This window comes from Fringilla coelebs (assembly GCF_963513975.1).
Source record: "Fringilla coelebs genome assembly, chromosome: 8".
Lineage (NCBI taxonomy): Eukaryota > Metazoa > Chordata > Aves > Passeriformes > Fringillidae > Fringilla > Fringilla coelebs.
Window position 1 is genome coordinate 29310014 of NC_140066.1, and position 24694 is coordinate 29334707.

At 41.9% G+C, this 24694-nt stretch overlaps 1 protein-coding gene across 11 annotated transcripts in view; it reads right to left on the reverse strand.

Moving 5' to 3' along the window:
• ABLIM1 (actin binding LIM protein 1) overlaps positions 1 to 24694 on the reverse strand; it is a 192337-nt gene that overhangs the window by 95347 nt on the left and 72296 nt on the right. For 10 of the 11 annotated variants that reach the window (XR_014616344.1, XR_014616345.1, XR_014616346.1 and 7 more), the window contains exon 2: positions 5805 to 5939. Coding sequence is in view for 1 of the 11 variants with exons in the window: in XM_084210467.1 (XP_084066593.1) it covers positions 5805 to 5939 (135 nt within the window). In the remaining 10 variants the exon portion in view is untranslated. Of the gene's footprint in view, positions 1 to 5804; positions 5940 to 22914; positions 23213 to 24694 lie in introns of those variants that run through there. The other variant, XR_014616353.1, reaches the window with a different exon arrangement.

Below are 24694 nucleotides of genomic sequence, written 5' to 3' on the forward strand. Positions count from 1 at the left end.
GATGCACTGACCACAAAGCCAAGAAACTTTCTGTATTTTTGTAAAGATGCTCTGCCCTGCTCATCAGGCACCTGTTAATCATCCTGCTGCTCCTCTACTTCTAAAGGGATCCAGTAGCTTTGAAAATCTGACATGGCATCTGTCAGCATTCATCAGTATCAGCCAAGCAGCGCAATTAATTTCATTTCCTGTCAAATGTTTGGCCCCTGAAGAGACCTCAAGCCCAAAACTAAGATTGGTATCAATCACTTGTCATTAATAGTATTCTAACCCCAGCAGAAAAGTAAGGATCCACTTCAGAATGGGAAGAAGCTGAAGCTGAAGTGAAATGCCAGTAGGGATCACTGCAAAAAGAACAGTCTTCAAGACACAGCAGCTAAGATATGTAAATGCAGAAATGGCAATTAGTCTCACAGCTGCAACTGAGGTTTGATTTCACATCAAGCTACCTGAATGCATGAATTCACATCTGAACTCCATTCCCTGGCATGGGAGGAACTTTAACCTCTGTCAGCTTCCCAGAAACAACAGATTCCCATTTCCACCTGAATTTTGTTTCAGTGATTCAGAGCTCCAAGTGACCTCAAATAATTCCATGATGCTCAGGAAGGAGCACATTCTACCCACACGTGTGTTATCACATCCACACATCAGTTTCTGTTCCAGAAGAATTTGTGAAAATGCAGAAATCTTTGCAAACACTGCACTGGACATCTACAAGAATGGCCTCATATTTAAACCTCCCATCCACTGACACTGAACTATTCATAGCACTACTCAGCAGCTTGTTTGCAGCCTCCTCCTGCTGCCACTGGAGGAATCTGATGACAGATCAAAGGTCAAAGAACTAATGATTTAAAACACATTCCAACCTGCTGATATAGTGTCTGCTTACATGACCCTGACTTCTTCCCAGTTCTTCAAGGGAGGAAGATCCAGTTCAAAGTCAAAGGATTGCAGAGCATCCCAAAACCTAAACTTGGGAAGCCTCCCCCATCCCTGTCAGGCTCATTGAGCTGCAGATGATGTAGCCTTGAAAAGTCATCACACAAAAAACCCAGACCTGTGCCTGGAACCTAAACATACTACAGAGAATCCTGCAAGTTAAGCTCGAGAGACATCTAACTGAAGAGAGGAAAATAACCACATTTATTCCATAATTAAGAAACTGCTTTATGCTGATTTATAACAATGTTTTAATAGAAGCTTAATGTTTTTTTTTTCCTGTGGAATACTCTGGGTTTTTGGAATGCTTCCTGGATGCCAAGATCAGCTTTGCCTTATAATTAGCAAGATTATTAGCAGGTAATTGCCTTTTGATATTTGATATCACTGTAGCATGTGAAACATTGATACACAGTGAAACATTTTCACCTGACCTTTATTCCACATTATTGCAGATATCCCATTCCTGGAAGTGTTCAAGGCCAGGCTGGACAGGGCTTTGAGCAACCTGTTCTAGTGATTTGGCAACCTGGCCCATGGCAGAGGGGCTGGAACAACATGATTTTAAAGTCCCTCCCATCCCAAACCATTCCATGATTCTGTCAAAATAAGGACTAAAAAACTTAAGGACACCATCCAGATTCTTATGGCAGGATTGCTTATTTATGAGATTAAATTTTTTTTAAGTCTGCATTACTATTAAAAAAAAAAAAATCTAAGTTTTCAAATTCATATTTGACATCACAAATCTACTATTTGAAATACTCCTACCACAAACACTACCCTGTCTTGTTAAAATAATTCAACCAATCTCTACATGCACCAAAATCAAGCTATGGAAACTTTCACATTGTTACTATGAAAGCTTAAAGCTTTTTCTGTTAAGCAATACAGTGTACTGAAACCAGCTTTTCCCTCTAACCCAAAAGATGAATCACAGGCTTAATAATAAAGCCTTATTATAGCAATTTTGCTAGCCTCCAAGTTTCCTCTGCTAGTACATGCAATAGGGTAAAGTGAACTGTAATCAACTGACAATGGTAGAAAATTATCATTTGTATCAGATCACAATTTAAATTGAGATATTAAAATCTCTGCTCATGCACATTGTAATTTAGGGCCTGATCCCACACACATTTACATATGGAACAGCATTGCAGTGAGTAGTCTTAGTTTTTCCAGAAGAGTTATTCATGTACATAGATGCTTACAAGAAAAACTTTTTCTTCTTCATAAGCCACTAATTAATTCTTGTTAATGGTAATGTTTATTTGAGACAAACCCAAGGATGTCTCCAGCTCAACCTCCTCATCTAACCTTCCCTCCTCTCAGCCTGCTGTTTCCATTGCCTCATAAAGATTAACAATTTGGAATGGTGAGAGTAATGTACTCCTGCCAAAACAGACATTAAAGCTTATTTATTACACCAGGAGGCAATGCAGAATCCTATTGAATTTGCATTTGTGACACAAACCAGCGTTATTCCCTGGCAAGGTAAGGGACTTTGTCATGAAACAGCCAAAGACTGCTCTGAATAGAGCTGCCCTCCTAAATGTCTCTTATCCCTCCTCTGTCCATCATTCCCCCGTCAACTCCAGCTCCCAGTCAGCTGCTGCCTGCCTGAAATTCTTTGCCTATCAGGAGGATGGCAGAGCTCACCTTCCTGGGGACAGCCACACCATTTTCAGCCTTTTTTGTTCTCCTATCAGCTCTTGTTGGGAGCCACAAATAGCAGCGGCCGGCCCTGGCGGGCAGGGAGGACGCACCAGCTGCAGACACAGGGCAGAGCCCAGCCAGCTCCATCTGATCTGGGGGCACGGGGACACATCAGCCAGGGGAGGTTTTACTGGTCATCTCTGGCAGGAAGCAGCTCCTCTGTTCTTAGAAGGATTCCAGAGATGGACAGAGCTCCTGGGGAGGAGACTGTCTGCTCACATTACGTAAGGCACGAGCCTGTCCTGAGCTGGCTGATGCACAGGGAGGGTAAGGCACCATGCTCCTGCAGTGCCACTGCCACCACTGCCACCACTGCCACGGTCAGGGAGTGCCCAAGAGCCTCTGACACGACCTAGGGGAGCAGGACTACCAGCACATCCAATGCACTTCACAGTATGATGTAAAAACTAAGCTGAGAGCGTGGATGGCAATAATAAAAAGGAATCTCATAGAGAGCAAAGAACAGGATCACACAAACTCTGTGACTCCTGTGACAGCCTTATCAAGAGATGGATTTTCCTCACATCTTCTAAGTCTGTGGGTAAAAGTTTAAACACTTTCAGCAGGTATGAAAACAGACAAGTGTGAGCTTGTTCAAGTCTTTCATGCTATAGATGGGAGTTGCAGTCTCAAGAGCAAAGTTTAGTATACAAAAAAGAAAAGATAACCAAGCCACCTGTAGATGCAGCTGATACATTCTGGTCCCAGTATCTGTTGGTTTTGCTGCCTAACAACATACTTTATAAACTGAGGGGGGTCTAACTCCACTTCCTGTAGAGTTGCATTCATGTCAAATTAAAAACCCATCAGACTAAGAGGGAACAAAACCACTTATGTGAACAGCTGTGTCCCACTTGTATAAACCATATGGTCAGACAACATGCAATGTGAGTAAATAACTACGTGGCTTAAACAAAAACTGCATTCACTTAAATAACAATAAACAAGATCTGCAGCTCAGGTAAAACATTCAAAACAGGACTTGGAGCAACCTCCCATACACAGCCCTTTCCTTTCTCCCTGTGAAGACAAATGAACTCTACAAAGATAACACTCAGACAACAAACCCAACTAATAAGGCACAGACTGAATGAGCAGCATGAGAAAAGTCTCTAACATTCAGCTCTGGCCCTTCTCAGGTCAAACTGGATTTACCTTCCTCCATTTCCTTAACAAGCTAATGGTACAAATCATAGTTTCATTTCCCCCAGCAAGAATTATTTCTCTAGCTCTCCCTCCTCTGGTGATCTTCATGCAAGCACTCATAAGGTCAATATTATTACAGAATCTTAAAGCGTCATCATAAACAGAAGCTACAATAAGTTTAGACATTCCTCTAGGGAAGGAAAGAACAAAACAAAAAAAGTATACTCGTAAATCCAGTCTTGCAACAGCATAGTCAAAGCACAAAAGCAGCTTATGAGTAAGTAACTAAAACACAAGTGAAAGAAGAAAGCAGACCTCACCCCTCCTAAAAAAAGCAAGATTAATGTGGTGCATTCATCAGGACAACAATTCCAAAGCCCTGCTCCATCTGCTCCCTTCTTCATCAGGAGGTCCTAAGGACACTGTTTGCTGCCTGGCCTGAATTACCACTCTCCTTTGTGACTCAAAGGGTCTCAGGTGGCCTGATGCTGAAAATACCCTAATCCAGTATCTTCTGTAAATTGAGACACTACTCACTGTGGACAAGAACAAGAAAATAAACAAATAGTTGCTGGTATTGAACTGCTCAGGGATTATATGGCATCAAGTACTGCTTGAAATACAGCAGCTGTAATAGAGAGAGAGAGAGAGAGATGCATTTCCCCAAGCATTCCAGAAATAGGGCAGACAGAGCTCCACGGTGCCCTCTAGGAGGGGCTGATGCCCATCCAGATTGGTACAGATGAAAAATGATAATATCTAGGTGAAAGGTAAGCATTTTTTAAGTTATCGAGCTGTATTTAACTAAAAACCACAGTTAATAAACAATTTCTTAGATTCTAGATACTGATTTTTCAGCATAAAAATAACTCAAGTGACTTTTTAAAAAAAACCTTTAGTAACATGGGAAAACAACTAGTTCTATTTTCTGCTATATTCCATATATTCAGGAAGCGGAAGAACAGAGCAACCACACAACGATTCCACCCACATTTGGAACATGAAAAATATAACTGAAACTCAGGAACTGGGCTGGAGACACTATTCAAAGTCTGAATCTGCAGCAGACATGCTAGGTATGGACTTTCAGAAAAGATAACTTGGGTTTAAAAGAAGTGAAGAACTCTGTGGTATTGACTCTGCCGCTGTGTTTTAGTTGCCCATTTACTCAGATTCATTCCAGCACCTTTCTCCATGTTTGCCACCAGCTCTGCCACGTTCACCTGGAGCCTGGATCCCTCCCTGTGCTGTATCCATCCTGTGCTGAGCTGGGATTGACTGTGGCAGACAGTGGTTGCACATGGACCTGGGTATTTCTCCTTATTCTCACCTTTCATCCTGCCTTTTGTGGTTACTCAATTCAGCCAACTCTGCATTGTTGTTCATTAAACAGAAACTCTGTGAAGGAGCCAGGGTTGCCTCCTGCTCTGTGGCACCCATCTTCAAAGGCAATGGATTCACAAAGCATAGTTTTACAATTATTTAACGCTTCACTAAACCTCAGTTTTGTAAAAAGCCACAGTGACTCTTTGTTGTGGTCACAGAGGGCTCAGTGGCATGAGCTGGAGTTGCCAAGAGCCCCTCAGGTCCTCTCTCTGTGGAATGGGCAGCACTATCCCCACTGCCAAGGCAGCTCCATGACACAAAGCCTTAGAACACCTTTGTAGAACCTTTCTGGTGGGTTTTTTGAAAGCAGGTACTTTCACTTGAATACAAAGGACCTTAATTTTCATAACTATCCCAAATGAAAAACAGTCATTGCTATAAAGAGTTTTTAAAAAAAAATCCAGATCCTTGAAGAAGCACTTAGTCCAAAAACTACAAAAAGATAGAATTTTTGTATCACCACCTTTCTTTACCCTTCCCACCTTCAAATCCTTCAGGTACTGAGCATATTTTGAATGGGTTGATGGCAAGAAGCACGACCTCCCATCAGTGGTCCAAGCCATGTTTGCACAAATGGAGTAATTTCTAACAGAGGAATGTCCAGGTTTTACCTTTGCAGGTGAAGCATTTGATGTGGAAGTGTCTGGCTTGAACTCGGAGCACTTCACCCTTACAAGGCTCCCCACACTTGTGGCAGTGGATGACTGGCTTCTCAGAGGGGTGGTGGGGCTCCTGAGGATGGGCCACTGTAAAGCAAACAGACAAAAAATATTTCAACCCAAACAAAAAGATACAAAACTCTGTGTTCTTAGACACTTTGCACCACGTATCTGACCACGTTTTATGCTCATCTAAAAAGTTACCACCATTTAATTTAAATATAGTCTTTTCATAAACCAGTAGTGTAAGACATTCACATCAACTACTGCTTCTTTCCAGAAAGATGAGGAAAAACTCCCCCCACAGTGTCAGTGCCACAAAGTGTTTCAGAATGCCTGCCATTTTCTTTCCAAGAACATGAGTGTGTGCAAACCATTGGATGAGCACACAAGGAAAGTACAAACTCATTTAATCCAAAGAAGTACATAACCCAAGCAAAAAGGATGGAAGGAAAGCAATTCCAAATCAAGTTCTGGGAAACCAGATGAACCAGATAGTCTGTATGCAAATGGCTACACTAAAAATAAACTAAAAACTAGTTTTTGCTACAGCAGATACCTAATTCAGGGAAAGCACTCCTGAAGAGAAAAGAAGCCAATATTATTTGTCTCTACTCCCATCAATTCTAGCAAAAATTACTCTCTGCATGCAAATCAGAGATACTATGAATAGGCAGAAACTACCCACGTATTTGCAATATTGTCAGGGAGACACAATTCCAGGCAGTGGTAATCACCTAACCACCCAGAGCAGAGCTTGGAGAGGAACAGGAAAAGTTTGTGGATTTCATTGTTGCAATAAAAGTTTAATTGCTCCACATTTGGCTTCTGTAAAACATGTTTAACTTTCTCTTCAGATGTGGCAGCTTGGGGCCCTAACAGAAGTGCAGGGTTGTAAGCTGGAGCAAGATTTAATCTCAACTGAACTGTTTGAAGTGGAAAGTATTACCCAGAATGTTCCCAAACAAACCTATGTTCCTTCAATTCTCCCTCCCACATCCCATTCTAGCAGTAGGAAGCCTTTCTCCTTGTAATATTGTTCTCAAACTAGTGGTGCTCATCAGAACATTTCAGAGAAAACACACCTCTACCCACGCCTCTGTCTTTTTACCACTCCTGTCCTACTTTTCCTGGCCTGCAAGGGACTGAGCGCTGAGACATCACTCTCACTGCCACTGGAAAACATCTTCAGAATTTTCTCGAGATCTTTTCCTTTCCTGATCGCTTCCTGGCATCACCCCAGCCAGGACTATGCTGTTTTTCAGGTATTGCTTATGCAGGAGTATGAAAGATGCCTTGCTCATTTTACTGCACCAGATTCCTCCCCTTCTTCAGTGGATTTCTAGGGAAATAGCCTCCTGACTCCATAAACTCCTTTTACATTACTCTCCTTGATAAATGCCTTACTGAAGGAATTTTCTGCTATCATTTTGCCTTACGTAAATACAAGATTAATAATAAAAAAGCTGAATATGTGATTAGGGGAGAAATAGCATCAGGAACAAAGAATAAAAAATACTCTAAGCAATTTCCATTATAAGTCCAGCCAGATTAATATGGTAACTGTTCTGCTCTTCTTCCTATCACCACTCACACGTCCAACCCCAAACTTCAAAGAAAAATGTTGAACTCTTCTACTCAAGCTCAATGTTTTTAATACCTCTTTTTTTTGGTAGCCTCACTTAAACTATTTCCCCTGAGAAGTTATTCAGCCCATCCTGGAGAACAGCATTCAGCTGGTAATGCCAACCAATATTTCAATTAGCAGCTCCAGTGAAGTAAAAGCTCACTGAATGCCTTACCTTGAGTGAACCTCATCTAATAGTCTGCAGTGCAATACTGTTTCTGGAGTGGAAGTTATTATTCTTACAGACAAAACTATTCACTGGCAACCAAGGGAATATATAGGAAAGAAGGAAAGAAAGAAGGAAAGAAAGAATGAATAAAAGACAAACATAGAGAAGACTGTTAACTTAGTAAATTATTATGAGCAAAATTCCCTCTCAGACCCATACAACGGGAGATGGGCCTGATGAAAGCTGAAGTTAACAGTGTGGACTCAGAGTTGCTCACAAGAATTTGGGGAAATACTCCCCAAGGTTTATATGGAGCAATGTGAAATCTGTACCTGCAACATTCTGCTTATTCCCCTCACAAGTGTAGGACAGTCTGACATTCTGCACACCAGGTTCCAGATCTTCTGGTATTGATCTGAAACACAAGCCTCTGCTCTTTACAGGAGAGTAAATAACTATTTTCAAGGCTGGTCCAATGATGCAGCTTCTTTCTGGTTCTGCCTTTAAAGCCATTTAAATGAATACAAATACTGTTAGCTGCTATTTCCAGACTGATCTCTTAAGTGAAGCTAATTATGGTGCTTGTCTTACTGGCCTCCATTTAGCATTGTAGGTCAAAATTGAATAATTGACTTTCACCCTCCTGCAAGGAATTGCTTGTAAGCTTTTTCCTTTGGATGCACTCAATACACACAAGGCTGTTCAGTGGCAGAGGTGACCTTTCATAGTTACCAGTGAGGACAGGACAGGGAATTAAAGAAAAAAGAAAGATAAATACCTTTACAAGCATTTTATTGATATGTTTCTGACTGAAGTCCAGTCAGCTCACTGGACATAGCAGTTTTAAGCTGCTCTGTGTTTGAAAAGGTCGGAGCCAGGAGCTGGGTTCATCTCCTTGAAGGAATTTCACACCTTATAAGAGTCCATACTTCAGGCTCTGCCTGCACCAACCCTCCCCACCACAACTGCAGGATATCTTCTCAGGCATCACAGGCTGCACATGATGGAATAAGGCAACCTAGATTGTGTCTAAGACAATTACAAGAGACTCCAGACAGTATAATCAGTGACAGGACATGAATTTAGAATCTGGATAACCCAGATTCCAACCCCTGCTCCACAACAGATACCTGGGCTCTCTGGGTGGCATCCCCTTAGCCTAAAGGGATAAAGCCACACAGATAAATTCAGCTGAGTCACTGAGCTTAAAATTAAGTTACCTGAATGTTTTGGTTTCTCTGTGCCTTCAGTGGCAGGGACTGTAAACCAGGTGCAAAGCACTGTTAACCTCAGCCTACTGTGAGAATAAATCCCATGGCAAGGTGCCCAGGGATGGAAGGAGTGCCAGAAGCACCTGAGACAGCCAGTCCCCTCCTGGCCCCAGTGCCAGGGCTCAGGATTGTCTTCACCCACAGCAGGGTGGGGAGCACAAACACAGACCAAGTACCTGCCAGCCCCACTTTAAGGGTGTGAACTGGAACCTGTCTCCACACCAAGCCTGTCACACGCCAGTTCAGCCCAACCAGTGTGACAAGGTGCATGGGTGCTCCTAAGACTGCTGAGCACTGCCTGGTCAGAGATACACAAAAAGAAATTTTCAAGACAAGCTAGGTTGAGACTTCTACTCAAGACCAGCTTTAATAAATAATCAATGAATAATTAATGCCTTCTTAGACTCATTTAGGCTTCAAATAAGACAAATCAATGTCTCATTAAATATCCAATTTACCCAGAGTAACACATATACTGACTGGGACAACTGGGAAGTCTGGGTTACATAATTTAAGTCAGAGCAAAATAAAAAGAACAGAAAAAAATCAATAGCACCTTCAGCTGTGAGGAAAAGAGTCTTTGTCAGTGGAGTGTTGCTTTGTGCTAAATCACTCTGCAGACATATCACCATTATTTTTGTCATTCCTTATGTTTCCTTGTGAATCAAGCAATGTTGATTTCATTACATTTTGCAACTGCACTATACGGATGTAAATTCAAAGCAGCTCCAACAGCTTGAGAGAACTCATTACTGCATTTTATCTAAACATCTCAAAATAATCCCAGACCTGCAAAGAAATAATTAAAAACAAAAAGAGACAGAAAAGACCACAACCCAATGTTCATATGAGAAACCAAAGGCATTTTCTGAGCAAAATTAAAGACTTAATTTGCTGTGCAAAGTTGAAAATTGTTCTGTTGGGGTGTTTTCTTTATAGCAGATCATTGTCTGAGGGTTTAAAACCAATTATTTTTGTGTTGCATCAGCTAGAAATTGAACCTCAGTATTTGTAACAAACCTTTCTGAAATGGAAATTACAGCAACTAGCTGAAGAGTAAGCAGTTGAATAAAGAAATAAAGAAAACAATGAAAAGAAATACTGCAGCCTTCTTTATTGATGATTCTCTCCCTGAACACAGAGCTGTTAGGAAATCAAAGGTTCAAGCTAAGGGATTCTTAGCTGCAAATCCTTGCTGGCAGGACTCCATGGATCTGCTGCAAGCCAGGAAGTACCTTGGCTTCTAACTGGAAGTCAGAAAAGCTTCTGGGAAACACCTTGCCATGGGAATGCTGCAAGGTGGAGTCACACCAAATTATTTTTAGTTCAGCTCTACTCTAAACTGCAGTTAAAAAAAAAAGCTTCCTCTAAATTTAAAGATGATGATATGAGCTACTGCTCTTTTAAAAGTGAATTTTTATCATTTTTCCATTTGCATGGATATCTCTACAAATAAACCTGAAGCTGTGCTCAGTCAATTCTGCCCATGTTGTAGAATGTGTAACTTCAAGCTTCATGCCAGGATACAGAATCTCTGTGACTTGTAGCTCCACAGCCCCTGGGCTGTGTTGCACAGCTCTGAGAACAGGCTGTGCTCACTGCAGCATGGGCAAGGGGATCCTCAGAATGTCACAGATCTTTCATTTATATCTCAGGAGTGGCTGATGCAGGCAGCATCTTCTCTGAAATGCTGATATTCAGCTAATGTGTTTTCTTGGCTGAAGACTGAACTATTAAGGAGAAAAAAAATAAAGCACAGATGTAATGGTGTGAAACTACTCCAAGTTCTTTGCTAGCCTGTTTTAAAACTTCCTCACTCCTTTCTGCTTTTAGCAATAAAAGTAAAGGACTGTGCTTGAGATTGCCACGGCAGTAAATGCAACCAAAGCTTTCTACAGACAAGTCTCTCTGCCCTCCACCTCTGCATTTCCTGACATGGCCTTGGGGACAATTGTCACAGCACATGTCACAGCTGAGCTGGCCACAATACACAGTGGCACCATGTAATTTCAGAAAACTTCAACCCATACAGAGTGACACCAAACCCCTTCAGCAGGCTGCAGGCATTGGCCCTTCTTGTTCTTCAGCCCAACCTTTTATCCCCTCCTGTTGATGCCCTGCCCTGGGTGCCCTCTGCTCCCTTGGGTGTCTCTCAGTGCCCCTGGGCACTCCATGGCTCATTGCTGTCAGTGCTGTCACAGCTGTGCCCATGGGGATGGGGCTGCAGCCCCTCTCCCAATCACACAAACTCTGCACCCACAGGCTGTGATTTCTTAATTTACACCATTTGCAGCTCAAAACTTGAAGGTTTAAAACCAAAATTCCCTCATTGTCTGATGCTGCCAAGCAGCTCCACTGCTGATGCAGCTGGGCAGCCCCTTGCTTGGGACAGGACAGTGGGTGGGCACTGTGCACAGGATGACAAGCTGGGAAAAAAAATGTTTTCTGAGCTGAAAGATGCTGGGGACCCCAGAGAATCAAGTTCAAGAATGGAATCTGCCTTATCACTTCTCCTCCATGCTCTATTGTAAAGAGAGAAGTAATTTTCTCCCATCTTTTGTGTTTCTTTCAGAGATAAGTGCCTGTAACCCTGGTTTGTAAAGCCTGTCTGTCTACAGCCCATACAGTCTCCAAGGAATTCCTCTTTTGTAAAAGCCCAGTGGAGACTGAGGAGGTACTGGAATACCTATTTAAAAGAAGAGGTGAAAAATGCAATGTCATTTTGCTTATCTGCAGACTCAGTTCTTGAATCTCAAATCTGTGAGAATCCTATCAGGGAAGGTGACCAAGCAGTGACTGAGAGGGAAATCAAACCTCCCAGCTGCCAGGGACTGATAAAGATATTACTGCAGTCATTAGCCACAGGTATCTGACAGGGATCTTCAGGAATTCCAGGAAATCCTGGAAGGAGGCACTCCCATGAAGAGATGCTAGTGAACTGCTTGCCTACACATGTATGAGAAAGCCTAAGGGAAAATCCTAGACTGTAGCTAGCTCATACTACTGCCATTCAAATCAGATCTGAAGAAGCATTATAAAGCTCTTTCTTCCTGCAAATTTATCTCTATCACTCCTACAGCGTGCCAATTTGCCTTAAAACTATTTGTGCTGTCTATAGATATCCAGATTACCTAATTTTAAAACAAAGCATTAAAAAAAATCCTAAACTCGGTAGCTTTTTGCCACAATTTTGAAATGTTTTCTCACATTTTCCGTAAAATTATTATAATTTTTACCGTTCCAATTCATCTGCTGCTGAAAAGAGCAGATGCAAAAGGGACCCTGGCAGGGCAGCAGCTCCTGTGGCAGAGTCAGTGCCCTGGTGGTGGTGAGGGGTGGCACTCACACCCAGATGAGAGCACCCAGGGACAGCACATGGGGCTCCAAACACCCCTTTTACCTCCCACTCCATTTTTGGGGATGCTGGTGGGATGGGAGCTGCAGCTCAGCCAGTTGGGCAGCCCAGGAGAGAAGGAGTAGGAGAGAAAGTCATGTAAAGAGGGACAGCACAGCCCAAGCCTGCTCTGGTTTAGATCCAGAAAGAAGCACTGCCAAGCCCCAGCCCTCTGCCTCTGCTCTGCCTCTCTGACTGTTTAACAAAGAAAAACTGATACTCATCTTCTGTATCCAACTCTGATCACAACCAAAGCTGCTCAGTCTCATTTCTTCAGCTACAATAAACAAAGTGCACCAGAGCTATCTGTCCTCAAAACAGCATCCCATGGCCAGATGTGGGGCTGACCACAAGACAGTAATGGTATCCCTTCCCTCCACCCCATCCTCCACATCTCCTGGCAGCTTCTGCAGCAACTAAAAGATTTTCTCGAAATGCTAAGCAGAAGACATGGCACATATCCAGTCTACAAACCAGGTGCATTGCTTCCTTCAAAAATGGATTTTTTAAAAGGAAAAATAGCCTATAAAGACATTTAGAAGTTTAACTAGATAAATTAGAGTGATAAGTGAGGGTAGCTCCTAAGAAAAAAAAGAAACTGAGAAAATTTTGTAAGCAAAGATATCAAACTTCTTGCATGAAAATAGGATGTAAATGGCTTCAATCCCAGAAAGCAAATTTTTAAAATAGGAGATAAAACATACATTATTTTTGGGTAAGGAAAGCAGTATTTAAATACTTTTGTATTTCAAGGTATACATAACCTATGGATAGAGCTAATGCACTAAAAGAATGAAATGCAAAGATTTAGAGATCTAAGTTCCAGGCAATAACCCAAAATATTAACAAGTCTAACTTGAAATCAATGAGAGATAACTCCTATGCTATTTACAAATAAAAACAAAAAGCTTTGTGGCACACACCCAAATGTGTAGAAAGGTGAGGAAATAATGACCTTTAAAAATACAGCATGGAAAAAAAAATCACAATTATTTCAAAGTTTCAGAACACAAATGCAAGCATGCTTATTTTCTCTCTATTTTTCCTGCTGTTCCCTATTTTCCTCCCATGCCTTTTTTTCTGTCTCAGGCTTTGATACTGCAATTAATTCCCCACAGAACAGCATACAAGATCAGGGCCTAAGGCCACAGCCCTATAAAGATTTATGCATATGAATGGTTCAGTATTAAGTGAAATATTTCACACCAGCACCTGCTCGGTCCTATCTGAAAACAGATCACCTCCTCCAACATAGACAAAATAAAACAATATAGCTGTGGTGGTTCTGCTCCTAAAAGAAATGCGCTTGGTGGATCCAGTTTTCCGAGCCTTCGATAGTGATTGAGAGATAAAGAAAATTAGTTTGTGTTTATGTATGGTTATATCCTTATGTGGGCACTGGGGATTCCACCACAGGTCCTGACAGTCTATAGCTCAGTGTACAATTTTCAAGTTTCTCAGTGGCAAAGCATGAAGCAGGAACCACAGGATATCCCACTCTTGCTCAGGAGCCACCAGGAGCCTGAGAGCTCTCTCAGTTTGCCAGCTGGAAGCTGTGAACACTCCAGTGCTAGCTCAGCTCTGCACTCCAGGGAAACTCAGCAGCTCCACTGATGCTCTTCTCACCACAAAAGCACCAGAGCCTCTTGAGAAGAGTTTGTCATTCTCTAAAACAGCAGCAAGGAGGAGCTTCTGCCATGTCTGTCCACACATGTTTGCCTTTGATCACTTGGCAGGTGAATAAAAGCACATTCTAGAGCATCATCTACACTTAGCAGGAACAAAAGGACTTGACAAAATTATTACATTTATATTTGCTTAAGGAAAAATATAATCCTTTCAAAGAAGAGTCAAGAACAGCTTCCTAAGTGAATATGGTCAGGTGTTGTTTTAAGCTCAAAGAGAAAAAACAATAGGGAGTTTTAGAAGTATTTTGAGTAATGAAAAGGCACCAACCTTGCAATGAAGTATGCAGCAAACTAAGACATGCTGAGAAACAGATGATGATCAAACAAACGTTGACTGAGCCAAGCCAGTCTTTGAATCAAAACCTGCATTCCTGCATTACTCAACGTGATTGTTAACAGATGGATTGCTGATTAGTGGTGAGCAAGCCAAAGGGGAGAGGCACAAAGTGAATTTATTCTGCTATATTTCTGTATTAGTACAGAGTAATTTTTCACAAGACAGATCACCATAAAAATTGGGCGATAAAGAGACAGTGAATCCAGACCCTCTTATCTGATTATCTGGGAATGCCCTTCTTGATCTTCATCACATCCACAAAGGCTCTCTGCACTTGGTTCCACAACCAACTCACTGAGGGTCAGTATTTCAAGATAACCAACTCACCCTTGTTGAAGGGCTGGAAGATCAGGCTAAACATTTGCTTCTCACACCCAACATCTGCAAGTCTCTGACATGTAGTAACTGTTTATAAGCCTTGTAAGTGGCCAAAAAAAACTCTGAGTTATGCCTTCAACACATCTGACATACAAATGAGGATCATTCCCTATTTCAAAAGAGTGATTTTTTTTTCTAACATAGGACAGAGGTAATTAGAAATTCAAGAGCTCCTCAGCATACTCTGAGCAGCCATCTCACACACATCTCTTGATCTCTCTGTCTTTAAAAAATATCACAGAGTAATCTGAGGTGGAAAGGACCCACAAGGATCATCAAGACCAGTATCAAAATCTTACTCACAACAATGAATACACAGAAGTGTCAAATTATTCAGTGCAAATCCTGAAGGATCCTCAAGGCTACACAAAAGCAAGTTGCTGAAGTTAACAGAAAAAACAATTGCTTTTTCCAGACAGCAAGGAAATTCTGGCTTACTGATGAGTGCTGGTTTCCCATAATAGCACTCCAATGTCTATCAGGCCTCTCAGCTACCCAAACAGCATCCCACGTGGGGATTCTGGCAACAAGCTCATCACAGTTCCCCTGTGCATCCTTTTCAGAGGCTGCATGAGTATTCCATGCAGTAAAATGCATTAAATTTCCTTCTGAAGTAAGTAAATATAAAAATGCTAATTTTAACAATCAATCCTCCCACTGCTCACCCTGAGATTATCTGAGGAGCAACACTGACCTATATAGGTCAGTGGTAAAATCTCAGTTACCACCAGGAATCTCCCCAAGGGTTTTTCCACAAGACCCTTGCAGAGATCTGTCCTCAGCCAACCCCTTTAAACCACAGAAGCTCTGTGCCCTGTGCTAAGAAATTCTCCTTCAATCAAGGACCTTGTAAATGCCCATCATTCAGTACCACCCTCACTTCTGGAATTTCTGAGCTGCACAGCCTCAAACTAAAACTGGACACCACAGAAAGGAGCAACAGAAATGTTCCCAGGGCTCCTGACAGCCAGGGTAGTGTGCCATGGACAGAGCTGATAAAGCAGACATCCCAGAAGCCCTGCCCTGTGCTTATCTGCACCCAGACCCCAAAAACATTGCAGCACAGAAGTCAGTTTCTGAGGTGTATTATCTCAACAATAAATAATTGTGCTCCTAAAGACCAGGTGTTAATATTAGATGGTGAATGGACTATCACAGGGAAAGCACTGACCAATACTCTGAACACAGCCTGCTCCTCTGGCTAGCACCTCCACTGCTGGATAGACACCCTCAAATCCATCAAATCCTGTTTTGAGATGTCTTTGGAGAAAAGAAAATACAAATGCAACTGCTTCTTTGAACAAACAAGTAATTCATTGACTCTTGTTCCATCCAGCAGTAATAAAAAAATAACACTCAGTGTTCTGCAAGGCTTCATTTTTATTTGGATCACTTCTTTAATTTGATATAATTTTAAGATACTGCTTCTGAACCAGATCCTGAACTGAAACAGAGTTCCACAATACTGCCCTGTAGATGATACTGATGTGTGATGCTGAAGTGGTACTAACAGCAGTGGGAATTAGGGAGTGACCCACCCTTTTGAGAGTGTTTATAAAACCTGTTATTCTCTTGTATAGCCTAAGAGCACCAACATTTCACTTCTGCACAGCTGGTATTAATTATAGATCATGTACACAATTGACACAAGGCTTCTATCATTTCTGGGTTTATATCCCTTTATGAACAGTGCATATAAAATCCAGAATTATTTCTCTAGTTGTCTCTTACAACACAAAATGACCACCATTAATAAAATACATGATTTTTTTTTTTTTCAAAAATGCCACACAGCCTCTAAAAATTGGGTCCAACTTTGGGACAATAGTGAAGCACTTACTTAGCTGTAATTCCCAGTGATTCAATTAGACTCAACAAGACACTGTGCTGAACAGAACAGGCTTAAGACAATGCCTGAGTGTTCTCCTCACACAGATCCCTAGTGAGCCTGAAAGTTATCCAGGCTCAACGAAGGCAAGGATTAATTATTCTTTTGGGGATACTGACTGTCCTCCAGGTGGAAAACCAACTTTGTTATAAATAATCCTTTTTAAATTAGTTATGGATTGCCCCCAGAACAAAAAAAAAAAAAAAAAAAAAAAAAAAAAAAAAAAAAAAAATCTTTTCCTGTTCCCTGGCTTCTTCCACCCAAAGGGCACAAGACATTTTGATTAGTGGAACTTGGTCTTTTCCCCTGGTATCCATTAATTTTTCTACAAAAATAATTGACTCTCCTACAGTAGCAGGCCAAATTATGATCCTGACTTGTAAATTCTTTCCTACCAAGATTCCTACCTCCCCTTTGGAAAAATATTTTTCTGCCCTAGCTTAATGTATTTTTAAACAATTTCACTATGCCAAGACTCTATCCATAGAAGTGTTGCCTTTTGAACTCTCATCCAAGGAAAGCAACCACGTAGCTTTTTATTCCACTCGGTGGAATAAATAATCAGCAGGGCTTTGGGAGTGATGGTGCTGCAGAAGGTGGCCAAGGATGGGCTTGTGCTGGTCACTGTTGGTCCAACCAGTTCAGTAAATAGCAAAACTGACCCACTGCACATTGAAACAGAACCAGGGGAGCACAGAGAACCTCTGCAAAAACACAGACACAGCAAACACTGAAAGACAAACAGCAGGAGACACGAGAGAGACCAGGGCATTAAATTCACTGTGCACTGGCACAGATTGCCCAGAGGAGTTGTGGAGTGTCCCTCACTGGAGATATTCCAGAACCATCTGGTCACAACCCTGTGCTTGAGCAGGGAGGATGGACCAGAGCAGCCACTGTGGTCCCTCCCAACCTGACCCACCCTGGGATTCTCTGAGACACAGGAGGCAAATCCAGGACAGAGAAGACACCAAAGCATGGGGAAGAGAGAAACAAAAATGATGCTGGGGCAGGAGAAATGCTGAGAAATACCTGAGAGCCTCTAAGAACTCCAAAAGGACTGTGGCCAGCAGAGGAGATAACTGAGCAAGGGAAAAGGAGCACACAGTGAAAGGAGCACACAGTGAAAGGAGCAGCAGTGCCCTGGTGGAAAGGAGCACACAGTGAAAGGAGCAGCAATGCCCTGGTACCAGGGTCCTGCCCCGGGCCAGCCCCACCAGAGGTACTGAGGATAATGAGTGACACGGACTGGAAACCAGAGCATCCAGAGAGAACATGGGGTGTGCTCCTCTGAGCAGGTGTTTGCTGGCTTTTATCTTCAAAACCAGAATCAGCAATTAGAACTGTGTTAATTGTGAGAACATGGAATTGATTGAACCTCCCCTTTTCCAAGCTGGGTTTTTTGGCTCACCCCACTCACTGTTTCATTGGAGGAAGAGCTGCCTCTACCACCACCTGAACCTATGAACTCTGTGGTCTCAAATTTAATGACTAAACCCCCTAAGCCCTCCCCTCCAGTGAGATCAATAGCAAAAGCTCTCCCATTTCTCAGTATAAAATATCTGCCATTGTATCTTCAGAGAGCTGGCTCCTACACACAGCTGGGATGCAAGGAATGTATGGAATTCCACTACTGGGAAACATGGGAAGTGGTCAGGCATGGCAGGACTGCACACTGTGCCTGCCCAAGTCTTTGGATGTGAGTATTTGTACCCTCATGTGAAGTAAGTGCTATTAAAAAAAAGAAATTAAAATCTCCAGTAAACATGCAGTGCCTGAGCTGGCATCTCCTTGGTTATTTTTGTTCCTCTCAGTATTAATGCTGCACACCAGAACTGCAATTTGAAACCTAATATTAAAAATAAATTTAGAAAGACAAAGTACAGAAAAGCAATGCCATAAATGTGCCAATAGAAACATAATTCCTTTACAACTGCATTCCCTTTTAAAAGTAATAAGATGTTTACAAGATAATCACATAGCAGTGGATACTCTTTATGTTTTTTTGTACAAGTAGGAGTAGTGAAATCCCAACACTAAGATTGCCTTGTCACAGCTGTGAAGCAAGGTAAAAGAAACTCTCTGCTCCAAAGACCTCAAATTCAAATAATCAAGGCAGACAAGAGGAATGTTCTTATCCTCGTTTTACAGATTAACACAAGGAGAGATCAAATTACCTCCCCAAGGTCACCTTAAGAGCCTCTAGCACAAAACTGCTCTATTGTTCAGTACTTTAACTACAAGTGTATTTTTTCAACATCTACTATTATGCATATTTATAAAATGCCTTTTCTGTGGTTTGTACAAGGCAGCACAGGCCCTTAATGAAAAAAAAAACCAACAAAACACCAACCAAATGCCCAGCCCCAAAAGCAAACTGCCAAGCAGAACCAAATTTGAAACTAAGTAAACTGAAGCAAAAAGAAAATTAACTCCCCAGTCCTCCCCCTGCCAATGTGTGATTGCACAATCTTGTCATGTGCTCCAAAAGCAACAAACTTGGAGACTTTCCCAGGTCACCTGGGGTTAAAAAGTTCCAAAGCCATGAGTTCAAATCAAGACTATATTTCATCAAAGACCATGACACTGAGACAGTGTTAGGGCCCAAATCCCACTACTCAGCATTCTCCTGATTAACACAGGGAATAAATGTTAAGACTGCAAATACACAGAGCACTGGAGAGACAAAGTTCCCAAGACAGATCACATTTAAATTAGCAGCCAGGTAACATTTGCATAATCCTCAAGGAAAGTCCCATCTAAAGCAGTTACATGACCACCGCAAAGACTAAAATCTCCTTTGGGGGCTCACAGCTCTTGGGATTGGCAAAGGGAAGAGAAGAAGGTTGGAGCAAGCATATAACCAGTCCTCTTGCTCAACACCTGATGGGGTTTTGGGTCATGCTTTATCAAAAGTATGGAGAAAAAACAACAGAGAACAAAATCCCTCTGCAAGAGTGAGCCATGGACCAAGCAATACAGGAAATAAATATGGCACCATTCTGCACAGAATATACAGGAAATAAATATGGCACCATTCTGGTGACTGCACAGAACATGCAGGAAATAAATATGGCACCATTCTGGTGGCTGCACAGAACATGCAGGAAATATGGAACCATTGTGGTGACTGCACAGAACATACAGGAAATAAATATGGCACCATTCTGGTGACTGCACAGAATATGCAGGAAATAAATATGGCACCATTCTGGTGACTGCACAGAATATGCAGGAAATATGGAACCATTCTGGTGACTCTGTGTGGCTTCCTGGGAGAGCCAGCACCAGTGGGCACCCACAGAGGGGTTGTGAGCACATGGAAACAGGATCAAGCTCATGCAACTCAGTACCCAGGAGGTGCCAGCACCTTCCCTTCAGCCCAATGAGTACAGAACAGAAATCATAAAGCATCTGTGCCCTCTTCTTTAACCCAAAAAAATCTTCAACCCCTCATATTTTCTCCTTCCAAGCATGCAGAAGCATGGCATGAACAGCAACTAATCCACCTTCATAGGTTTGCCCTTGGATGATCCTGCCCAAGATTTCATCAGGTACAAAGCTGATTACCAATATGCTTTCACAGACTTGCACATGAATGCCAGGGCTGCCTCCTCATCAACTGCTAAAAAAATCAAGAATCAGGGCTAAACCCTCAATTTATGTGAACTAATGGGGAACTAACTAATGAATGAGCTAACTAATGAAGCTACACTTGTATCCCACAGAAACCTGGCTAGCAGGCTCCCAGCCCACACACTGACCTCAACACAGAAGCAGCAAGAATGCAGATTATTCCATGGGCTTTGAATTGCCAGAGAGAATTCATAACCAGACAAACGTATGCACACGTAAACTTTCTTTCTGTTAAAGGATAAGAAGAGAGAAAGCTGCCCCTGGATGTGATAATGATTTAGCTGAGTAACTAGATAAGAAGGGCTCATAATTGGAAATAGATAAGAACACAGAGAGATGAAAATGTGGCATCAGCCATCAACTTAGGCAGCGCCGTTCGCTGTCAGCAGAAAACACCCCGGCCTCAGGAATTTTTTTGTGTATGAACTAGCCAGGCAGACACTGGAATCATTCTACAGTATGAGCATAATGAAGCATGCTAATTTGCTAAAAACTGTTACCAGCCGTTTTTCAAGTCAGTGAATTGGAGCTGTGTTGTTTCTCCAGCTGAAACCAGCCCCTCCAGTGCCTGCCTCACATCTGTGAAATGACACTGGGCTGAGCTGCTCAAACCACAGCCCCAGCTGGATTGTACCCACTGCATTTTCCAAAAGTGTCACTGTAGAGAGCGACATTTAGAGCAATAAATCCTGACCTTCTGACTAAAGCAGGGAGAAAATAAAGCCAAGCAAAACAAAACCAGAAAGGAACGAACAAAGCAACCAAAAAAAAACCCCACCAACAAACAGAAAAAGGAAAATTGAGGCAGAAACAAAAGAGTTTAAAAAAATTGTTGGGGAAATTATTTGAAAGTTATAATGTATAAAATCAAAATATTTAAGAGATTCCATCCTTTCTGCAGCCATGAGATATAAAATATCAGTGACAGCACTCCAAAATGAAAGAGAACATTTACTTATTTTAATCCATTATCTCTGTGAACAGGAAAAAAATATTTATATTCAACATAAACAGCTATTTTTAATGATGCATTAAACTTGGTGGGGAGGGGGAAAGGAAGCAATTTAAACACAAATATTTTTCAGATTTTCAACCATTCATTGTCAACTTCTCCTGCTCTCCTATGAAGCTTCCCCCCCCCCATTTTTTACAAAAATTATGGGCTTGCTTTTGATATTTTTGCAAGTAAATGACAACTCTCATGGTGCAAGATGCTAAAACTGAATTTACAGAGTATTCCTCAGGCACAACTCCACCTAACACAGGGAATCCAAACAAGACAACATCAGCTGGGAGAGGAGACAGAAACATATAAAAGGACCAAACCTGAATGCTACACATATTTTATGTACACTTCAAGGAAACCAGCAGCCCTGTCTTAAAATGTATCTTACAAAACAAACAACCGTAATGACAAACTGAATGACAATACACTTATTTTTCTGAAAAGATGACTGACATAGTTCATTCAAATGATTCTGAAACCATCACTTTCCAGGATTTGGGGTGAAATTCCTATTTAAACCATCCCTGATATGGCTCACTGATAGGGCTAGCAGGTCATCATGACTGATATTATAAAAGTAATCCTGTAAATCTGAAATAAGGGATACCAAAGCTACAAAGTAGCCAATAAAATTTATGCTGGGTCACCACCTTTCATCAACAAAATTTATCAATAGACTGGATAATGGTTATTCCTACAATCCTCCTAATATCTATGACACACTGTGGCAGGCATTTGTCATATGTGAGGCATTTGTTCTGCTCTCCTCAATCTACACATCTGTGAAGCTAATTGCACTCACTTTTTATTTATAGCATTTTAAAAAGTCTTAGCATGGGTGTTGAAAGCTGCAAAACTGCTCACTCTTGCTCAACTTTACTCCTTCTTATTTCTGTTTCTGCTCTAGTTTGAATTTCTCCCAAGTTATTTTTTAGAGAGTCCTCAGAAGTAAAAACACAGACTCTCCTCTTCACAGAAGAGACTGAGTCTGAATCTGTCTGTGATAATGTAATGCCCCCAAACCACATCCAGGACACCCAAATACAACTCATAATCTATCTTGCATATTCATAACACAATAAATGACACAGACCAGTATTACTGCAAAGAAAAACCCCACAACCATTTCTAAATTGTTTAAACTAGCAAATTCTTCTGTAGCAGGCTTAAAATGTTACTCATAGGTAACTGATATCCAATTTACTGCTGCAAAATTCAAGCATTTTGCAAAACCTCACTTATCCATTAAAATGTAAAATATACCCTCTCAAGTCCAGATTTGAATACATCAAAGTTCATCTTTAAAATTTTAAACTAGGTGCTGCAGTGGTCAAAGCTACTTGAACTGTAGCAAATACAGGTAAAAAACTGTCAACTTGGGTTAAATCATAGGAAAAAAAAAAAAAAACCAAACAAACATCTGCACACAGAAGGGACCCTGCTGTGCAGACACACTAAATTAGATGTGTTCCAGATTCTACCCTTATTAAAGCAGGTACAACGATAATCAATGCAACCCACTGCAGGGCTTCACACACCATTTTTATGGAAAGGAAAACAACAACTGCCAATCACAGCATGCTCATCTTAAATGTGAGGGTTTAAACCTCAGGTGACTGTGGCTGGCACATTAGGTTTCGGCTCCAGTCTATCAATAAACATAATTACCTTTTTCTTTCACCATGGCAAACAATTTTTCTTCTTAGTGGAAGCAGCAAGAATTAGCTGAAGTAATTTAAACACAATCTCTTTTCCAGCAGTGTTTGGCTGAGACGGATTAAAAAAAAAAAAAAGAAAAAATGACCAAAAAAAAAAAGAAAAAAAAAAGAAAAGAAAAGGAAAAAAGGCAGCTTATTCCAAATAATAATCTCCACTGGTCAGATTTCCTACAAGGTCTGATCAGGTCCGATTGCTCATCACTGTCTCTTCCCTTCTGGTTTCTCTGCCCTTTTCCCACTGTGCTGTTTTGCTGTGGCTAAAGGCAGCTCATCACTGCCAGCAACTCCTGCCCTGTGCTGGGAGCTCCAGCTGCCCTGGCAGCCAGGGCTGGATTCCAGCGCCCTGCTCTCCATCCTGACACCACGGTGCTTCCATCCCTTCCCTTCTCTCCATCCCCACACCACTGTGCTTCCATCCATCCCCTGCTCTCCATCCTGACACCACTGTGCTTCCATTCCCTGCTCTCCATCCTGACACCACAGTGCAAACATCCATCCCCTGCTCTCCATCCTGACACCACCGTGAAAACATCCATCCCCTGCTCTCCATCCTGACACCACGGTGCAAACATCCATCCCCTGCTCTCCATCCTGACACCACTGTGCAAACATCCATCCCCTGCTCTCCATCCTGACACCACGGTGCAAACATCCATCCCCTGCTCTCCATCCCCACACCACTGTGCTTCCATCCCCTGCTCTCCATCCTGACACCACCATGCAACCATCCATTCCCTGTTTTCCATCCCACACCACCCTGCATTCATCCATTCCCTGTTTTCCCTCCCACACCACTCTGCATTCATCCATTCCCTGTTTTCCATCCCACACCACCCTGCATTCATCCATTCCCTGTTTCCCAGCCCCACACCACCCTGCCTCCATTCCCCTACTCTCCCAGCCCTCCTCTCACTCCCCAGTCACCGGCCAGAGGCTGCCAGGATGATGTGAGGGAGAGCAGGGGAGCTGTTCCAACACACACACAAAGCTAAAGTGGTATTTATGAGTTTTCTGTTATTTTATTTACTCAAACTGAGCCAGGATCAAGAGGGGAAACAAAGATGAGCACAGGCAAGTGCTGAGGCAGGCTGCAGCACAGTGGCATTTCTGTGGTGAGCAGTTTATCCACTCCTGGATTTAGCTTTAAAGCAATTATTAGACCACAAAACATGTTAATAAATGTCCTCTCAATGCCTACTGACTGTAGAACAGATTAGAGTAACATACAGCCTGTGTAAAATGGGAATACCTATCCTCTACTTCAAACAACAATAAAAATAATAAAAATGGGAACTGTCACTGCCCTGTGAGCACCTGGGTTCTGAAGTCAAAAAGTGCTATACAAATGTTTGCTGTATACTGGAATACCAAATAATTGGAAATAGTAACTCTTCCTAAGTTATTCCTTTGCAGATGATAGCCACAGGTACTCGTGGAACTGAGAAGACAGAAGGGTATTGCAACAGCATCACTGAGACAGGAGTTTCACTGCCCAACGCATCCCCAACAAGAAAAAGCACCAGTATAGAATCTGGGCCTCAAACTGACCTCCCAGTTTATGGCTTTCCAGGCACTAAACTCTACTGAGAAAGGACTGGTCAGTAAACTGATGCTGAAAAACAAAGAAACCAACCCTTAAAATATATGTCAAGTCTCATCATCACATACCAAGGTTCTGCTTTCTATTAAAAGATGCAGGTCAGAGTCAGGGGAGACAAAGCTTTTCTTTT